Consider the following 8,113-nt stretch of genomic DNA (forward strand, 5'->3'; position numbering starts at 1 on the left):
CTGTGTTTTGATGCTCGTCAGTTGGGGAAATTTTCACTTTCCTTCCTGGCAGGTGGTGTGTGGTGACTGAGACGACTTGGTATATATATCTAACCAGCACGCCAACATACACTTTCCTCAGGTTCACCTCGTTGGTTCAGGTCAGTCTGCTTCCCTTTTTTTTTTTTTTTTTTTATTTATTTATTTATTTTTTATTCAACGCCTCCGACGCGAGTCGCCTCTAGTATTTCAGAAACAGGAAGCCAAGGTCATATTAATGTGATTCAGCTATTTCAATGCGGCAAAGCCGATTATCCATAATAGTCGAAATGTGTTTCGTCGTTTTGGAGTTTAAAAAGTGCATCTTTGATTGCGATGTGAAGGACACTGCCCTTATTTCCTGTAGCCAAGCGGTTCTCCGGTGTACTTGCAGGTTGCGCCGTAACCTCGTGCAAACCTTTTTGCTCCAGAGGATATTTGGCTTTGTTCTGCTGAGTCTGCTCAATCTTTCCTGGGTCCTCATGTCTTTTTTTTTTTTTTTGTCTTTTTTTTTCCCCACTTCCTCCTGCAGATCAGCTCCGCCTTTTTTTTTTTTAAGATCAAAACCCACCTGCCTGCTACCACACAAAGTAACCCAAGCCCCAAACTATAAGCCTTCATCATGATGCAGATCGACTCCGCCAGCAACAAGCACTCCCTCATCAACGTAATGCACCGCTTCATAGCAGCTGCCAACAACATGGACGAGACCATTATGGTGCCGAGCCTGCTGCGAGACGTGCCGCTGGAGGAGCAGGCGGCCGGCGAGCTGGAGGCCAACAACAACGAGCCGCCGTGTCCCAACAAGCAGAGGGACATGTACGAGCACTACCTGCTCCTCAAGTCCATCAAAAACGACATGGAGTGGGGGCTGCTCAAGCGGGAGATGAGCAGCGGCGCCAGCTTCCTGGAGATGGCCGTGAAGCAGGAAGAGCAGCAGCCGGTGACCGGGGATCTGACCGTGGATGACAACTCTGACCTGGAGCACCAGTTTCACTATCACCTCAGAGGACTGTTCGGCGTGCTGTCCAAGCTCACGACGCAGGCGGACCACCTCACCAACAGATACAAGAGAGAAATTGGAGGGGGGAACTTCATGAGATAGAAGTCCCTTCACTTTCTCCCCCTTCCCCCCCCCCCCCTTTCCCCATCCCACCCCCCTAGTCCTCCTCCCTCCTGATGGCTTGACTTGCAACAATGGGATGTTTTGTGAAGGGTGCTCCACTCTTCCAATAAATCTGTCAGATGGTGAATTGACCAGGGCAACCAACCACTCTCTCTCTCTGTCTCTGTCTGTCTCTCTCTCTCTCTCCTGAATAAGCCACAGTCCTAACCTCACCCTGCTTCCTCCCCCCTCGAACACCAGTGAAACCTACAGGAGTCTTGCCGGCCTGCTTTGCAGCGGTGGACACTTTTGTGGTGGAGGTGTGTACCGAATCTGTAGTCCAGATGAAGCACAGCTCTGGTTTACGCAGAACCTTGCCCTCAATTTTTGTCTGGCCATTTCCAAATTGAAACATGAATTTTTGTCACCAGAGTCGTGTGTTGGATTGTGAAAATATATATATATATATATATATATATATATATATATATATAAAGGTTTCTGCCAGTAGGAGATATTGGATGCTGGTTATTCTGTCCCTCCTTTTTAAAAACATATTCTTAAAGCTGAGCTGAAGGGCTCTTGCCTGCAAAGGTTTTACATTTTTCCACTCGGTATTACTGTAACATGGTGTGCCTTGACGATTTATTTTTTTGTATGCCCTTCATGCCCTGTTCAGTTACCTCCCTTGTTGTCTTGACTGCTTAAATGGTTCATCAAAGTGTTTCATGATGAACATGGCTCATTTTTGTCCTTGGATATTTCACAACCAATTTTTATATTGATGCAGAAATGCAAAAAACTGAAATAAATAATTGTAAACTTGATTTTGGCTTTGTTTTGTTTGTCACTGCTAACAGGAAGGATGTCACGGGTGTGAAGGCTTTTCCTCCAGTTGCTTGGTTACAAATGTATTTGTTTATTCTGACAAATTGTGCAATGTACTCAAGACTGTGCAGAATATGTGCTCAATTTTGACAAGATGAAACATGTAAACCACATAACTTTTTTTTTTTTTTTTTTTTTTTTGTAGGGCAAAAACCTTGTGTAATGCTGCTGTTGATGGCTTTATAGTGCTTTAATGAGGCTTTACCTCAAGGAAATGATCTAAAGCGGCGCTGCTGAAGAGGTCACTGCTCTCCTCGAGCAGCTTTAAGACCCCTGCGCAATTTCATATTGTTTCATGCAAATGAACACTTGTGCTTTTGCAAATTTTTCAGTAATGCTTTTGTAGCACTTCAGGCGCCTACAATACCACGCAGCTTGTTGGCCCAATAGGGTGCAGTGAAGCTGCATTTTGTTTTTCCTGTGTTATTTAAATGCAAATGTACCTAAATAACAATTTTTCACGTCTGTAACCATTTGCTTTTTGTAACTTGTTTCAAAATGTTTGATAATTACAGAATACTTAGAACTCAAAATCTGAAAACGGTTGTGCAGACTTTTCCTTACAAATTATCTAAAGAGAAATTGCAAAATACGGATATCCAACGGTGCCTCTATTCTTACACGCTACAAAGAGTCGGGATCTAAGAAGCCCCTTTAAATCGGGTATTTTTTTTTTAGCTGCAATTTCCCATCTCGATCTAATAAATTTGATATTTACAAAGTCCACTAATCATCTCAAATTGCTGCGACGCGCTCAAAATCTGTAAAGGGCACTGAACCGTCAGAGGTGATGAGACTTTATTTGCACGAGGCAGTAAATTTGATAAATAACAACCGGCACCCTGGTGGCACAGAGAGCATGATCTTTAAAACCTCTGAAGGAGTTCGAGGAGATTCAGGCGATATGAATCACATGTTTCTGCAGCTTTGTCACAGTGAGCGTGATAGCGCCGGAGTATAAGTGAAACATTAAGTTGATGTATATGTTGCTCAGAGTGGTTGCTTCCTGCTGCTGACACATCTATCCATCACCAAGCAAAACCCTTCCCTTAGCAACAGCTCCAACAAGAGCAGCCAATCAGGTCGCAAAGGGTTTTCCCCCCTCTCTCTCTCTCTCTCTCACTCAAAGGCACAGCAGTGATTAAGAGACATAGTGTGATGAAGGGCATCCAGGAAGTGACATGGTCAAACAAACTGGTGCTCCTCTGAGCGGCGGCGGCGGCGGAGCCGCCTGGGGCACAGAGTTTGCATGAAAAGTGCTGCACGAGCTGTGTGGTGAGAGGCTGCACTTCTCCTCTGTTTCCACTCACAATGGGCCACACAAATGGCTGCAAATCAAAATGGCTGTGCTGGTCAGTGGGCCTCAGCCCACTCAGCTAAACCAGGTCAGCCAAATTGGTGACATCTGGCCACACGGGGATGAAAAAGGAAATTATGTTTTTACACTGACTTAATTAGAATCTACAAAACATTGCAAACCCACTGACATTTACAGGTCGTTTCATTTGTTTGATGATCATGATGAGGATGTGAAAACAATTTGACATTGTGAAAGTGGTCACCGCTGGGGCTTAATAGCAAGGTTGAGGTTGTTTAGCTGTCACTGCTCTCATATTGTCCTTTTTAGAGAAAAAAAGCTCAAATTATTTTTAGTATCTCATTAACTAGGTAAAACACAGTTGAGATCAAATCTATTTTTCAATGGTGACCTGGCCAAGAAGGCAGCAAAGCTGCATGTCAAGTGCACGTCAATTATGTACATAAATTAGAATACAAAACAAGACATTACAAGAGCAATAACTAATGTCAATGCATCACAGAAGAGGTTAAAGTTCAAACAGAAAGTGTGACAAAGTTAATTATGCACGAAAGAAAGAACACTTTGTGGTTAAAAACGGTAGTTGGCTTTTGATTAAAACACCAAACAGCAGACACACAATTAGCGACTTACTGGTGAACATAGCTGAAGAGTTGGCTGCTACAGAGATAGCCATTTCCTTTAGGCGTTGGTAATGGCAAAAAAAAAATGGAGCTAAAAAGTGAATATTAGACTAATATTCATCAGGGAGAAAGACACAACTGCAAATGAATAATAATGTCTCTCCTTAAATGCTGGTTGTATAAATAGGCAGCTGTTTGCGAACACGTTTGACTCACAAAACTTTAAAAAAAAAAGAAAAAAAGATGATACTCTACATCTGTGTTTTGTTCACAACTGATTTAAACTGCTCAAAAAAATAAAAAAATAAAAAATACAAAATTTACCGCAACAGTCTGTGGCCGTGGCCAGCAACAGAGCTGGCCCGGCTCTATCTGAAGGTAACAGATCCACTATTCCCGCACCTCTAAAGCTCACTGCTAACATGTTATATCTTGTTTTATTTTCTACAAAAAACAAAGTGTAAAAACAACAATTTGCTGTTTTATGGGGTTTCACACTAATAGCGCTACATATAATGTCATCAGTATATTATTATATATATTCTATTCTATTCTATTCTATTATTTTATTCTATTATTTCTATTATTATCTTATTGCTTCTGTATGCTGCTGTAGCGAAAAAAATTTCCCCTCGGGGATTAATAAAGTAAATACCTACCTACCTACCTACCTGCCATCAGGGAATACTGTTGGCATGACAGGAGGAGACGTGGCCTGCAACCGTGTTTAGGCCGATGGCCCGAGAGAAAGTATCATCCACATGAATGCCTGCAATGGAAATGTTTTACTTTAAATGTTAGCAGAAATATGTGCAAGCGTACACTGAGAAAACCTGTGGATCAAGGTTTTCCTCAGACGTACGCTACTATCTCAGTTATGAAGTCAGGCTCTACATGACTAAAATTACAATATATTAGCTTACGATTCAATGAAAAATAACTTCCGTGGCCTTCTGCCATTTCCATAGAAGTCAGTAAACACGTTACAGCTTGAGAACGAAAGGCTTGTAGAAAATTCAGAGTTGTAACGTCGCGAACACCACAGGAGGGGGCCGTTCATGTGGACTCCTCCGGTGTTCACGTTAAATACGACCCCGTTTGAACGCAACATCTGTCACGAGGAAATACAGTTAACATGACGGGGAAGACAACTTGTTTTGATAAAAGACAAGAAAGACATTTTAACATCCACTTCGAGGACTGATGTAATTCCCCTGACAGGTGGCATTTACGAGACGAGAATGTTACACACTTCACGTGCGGTAACGGTTTTAATGATATGGCCGATCAGGGTACGTACGTATTTCAGACTCAATACCAGAGAAATAACTCTATAAAATGTAAAATTCTTCTCGTTGTAAGAAAAATATTCTTTGAAAGCCAATTATATAATATGCTTACTAAATCATTTGTCCAGAGAAACATGTCCTGCAGAGAAATAATGAGATCTTTTGAAACTTGTATTTGCCAAACAAACCTCAGGGCTTGAACCATGACATTGATATTCTGAAATACAAGTGTGTCTGCCGGCATGCACAAGTCTCCCAAGTCACACTGATGTCTTGAGAAACTTGAGAGCAAATACTTGTAAACACTCAGCACATAGCAGTATTGAAATGGCTCAAGAGCAACGTGCAGGAAGTGCTGTTTCGTCAAGCAGTGACGCTTCAAAGTTCACTGGCTGGGCTGTGTTTTAAAAAAGTTAAACGGCTTTTTGTGTAAAGTAATCTGTTTGAATTTGATTCATCGCGGTTGAGTGTAAAACTCAGAAACTTTACATCAAGCGTCGTGCAGACGTCTGACATTTTTGGCTCGGCTGGGGTGTTGCAATGTGTTTTGGGTTCACTGCAACGTGACCGACGGGTCTCGGGACATGGGAGAGATCTGATGTTGAAAGGTCTGTTGCAGCTCTGTACGGAAGGCAGGTCTTGTCCCCACCTCCCAGCACTAGGCTGCGTGACTGCAGATTTTATGACATTGGCAGTTGTCTCGTCTCTGGCAGTGTCCCGCTTTGCTGAGCAGCACTTTCTGTTGCTCAACGTCTGCGACCGGGATGCCCCAGACAACCAGACAGAGCAGAGATGATTGCTCTAAGAGGCAGGTCGAGCTGGATTCGTACAGGTGCTGACGTCTAGAGGTCGATAATCCTAAATAAATCTTGTATCTGGCTGACACACCTACATTCTGTTTGCTCTTATCAAGATGTCAACCTTATTTTGAAGTCTTTATGGTAACACCGCCGCTCCGAGCACACACACCTGTGTGCACACACTGTGCTGTTTGCTTTAATATGAAAGCACGTTTAAAGAAACCTCTGAGGTGAAACTTGAATTTGCGTAAAACTAAGAAAACATTTATTTAACTAAGAGGCCTCGAGCAGGTTTTTCATTTATTCTCAATGAAGGAAGGAGTATTGTGAACTGCTATGCGGAAAAAAAAAAGTGGTATTTTAACTTTGTAATGCTTGATGCCCCCTGCTGTGTTGCAGTATTTTGTGGTGTACCCCATTGGTCTATTTTGGGTCCCATCTTATTTGCTATATACATGCAACCTCTGGGGCAAATCTTGCATTGTAATGATTTTGCCTTCAATTGCTATGCGGATGACACCCGCATATGTTCCGATGAAGCCCGGTACCACAGATGCTTCCTGTACTTGGTCTTGCTTCACCGAAAATAAAAGATGGATGTCCAAAAAAAATGTCTGAAGCTAGCTAGCTGGCTAGATCAATACATACATACTGTACATAGGCAGTGGGAGATTTGTTATTCTTTAACAGAAAGGATGGAACCATATCTGTACAATGTGATTCATCAGTACACAGCACAGTTAGGCAATTGATATTTCAGACTCTGAATATATGTAGAGGAGTAAAAACACAATGCCGCCAACATGTAGAAGTATAAAGCCGCATAAAATTGAACTGGCGGTCCCGACCATACGTAGGTGCAGCTCTTGAGTCAGTGCACTCATTACTTTCCACAGTTGCATCTTGAGAGGACTAAACTTGAAGGGCCCCTCTGGCAGGTTTTTAACTTGGTCCCAAGGCAACAGTGGCTTGTGATTAAAGCACATTTGTTGTTGTGTAATGTGATACATGTTGCCCGAGTGCAGAAGAGGTAACGTTGCTAGGCCACATCTTTGTGCACAATATGCTGCCTTGTGCTTCCGACATAATGTGAAACAGCGCTCTCGCTGATGTCATTAACATTTCTGCGTGCTGGGCTTCTCCCTGACTGCACAACAGCAGCACAGTTTCAGAAAACATCCGTGAAGACAACAAGCTTCTTCAGAAAGGAGTAATTCATAACACATTGCATCTCTACTCCAGCTTTGTGCAATGTGATATAATAATAACATTTACTGTACACTGTCTGCAAAGTGGCTTAAGGAAATGAATAGAAAATATAAACAACGTGCAGCTTTTTGATCTGCGCCACAGTGAGATAGTGTACCGGCTCAGAAAGTCTTAAATCTGTTCACCTTACTTTTAATTTTTTAACTGCGATCAATTAGGATGTCAGTGTGTTGCCCTATGTCTGAATGTATTGATAAGTACATATCAATAGGTTTGATGAAGGTCTAAAGTGTAGCTCAAGCACAGAGGAGGCGACCTTTGTTGTATCTGGCACTTCACTGAGGTCCTGACGGATTCTGGGACATTATTAATGTTTACATTGTTTATACAGCATCATGACTTAATGACAACTGAACATGTTGCTTGTCTCTTTAGGGTTGTTTTTTTGAGTTTGTTTGTTGTAATTTAGTGTCTCTGAAGTAATTTTGTGTCTCTTTGTTATAATTTTTTGTCTCTCGGTGGTCCCTTTGTGTCTCTCAATGGTTTTGTATTTTCAGTGATAATTTTGCATCTCCTTGTGGTCATTATGTGACTTTTTGTGGTCGCTTTGTGTCTTTTTGTGGTTGTTTGACTGACTTTGAAAAGTAAAGATATTATGAGGTTTGGTGTAGATGCCTCGGGGCTGATCCCCGTCGGCCTGTTCAACAATCCATACTCCATTCTTACGAGACGATTACCTACTAACTTTCTGACTCTGTTTGGGGTTCAGCTGGGGTCCAATCAGAATCCAGAAGGGTCAGAGCTTCTCCACGCCAAACTAAATGGAACAAATTCAACAAAACAGTGGCTCCTCAGTTATTGGG

General features: G+C 42.2%; 1 protein-coding gene across 1 annotated transcript; it reads left to right on the top strand.

Annotated features, from left to right (window-relative positions):
- Nucleotides 1-1,950, top strand: mid1ip1l (MID1 interacting protein 1, like). Its single transcript, XM_069171026.1, has 2 exons — nucleotides 1-140; nucleotides 551-1,950. The coding sequence occupies exon 2, from the start codon at nucleotides 641-643 to the stop codon at nucleotides 1,121-1,123; it is 483 nt and encodes a 160-aa protein (XP_069027127.1). The 5' UTR covers nucleotides 1-140; nucleotides 551-640; the 3' UTR covers nucleotides 1,124-1,950.
- Nucleotides 1,951-8,113: the final 6,163 nt, after the last annotated feature.

Source organism: Embiotoca jacksoni, unplaced genomic scaffold, assembly GCF_022577435.1.
Source record: "Embiotoca jacksoni isolate LCO1_2020_lvr unplaced genomic scaffold, fEmbJac1.0.p SCAF_5, whole genome shotgun sequence".
In the NCBI taxonomy this organism is placed as follows: Eukaryota; Metazoa; Chordata; class Actinopteri; family Embiotocidae; genus Embiotoca; species Embiotoca jacksoni.

What these genes read in the sequence shown, in the direction of transcription:
- mid1ip1l (XM_069171026.1), top strand. Translation starts at nt 641, where the DNA reads ATGATGCAGATCGACTCCGCCAGCAACAAGCACTCCCTCATCAACGTA.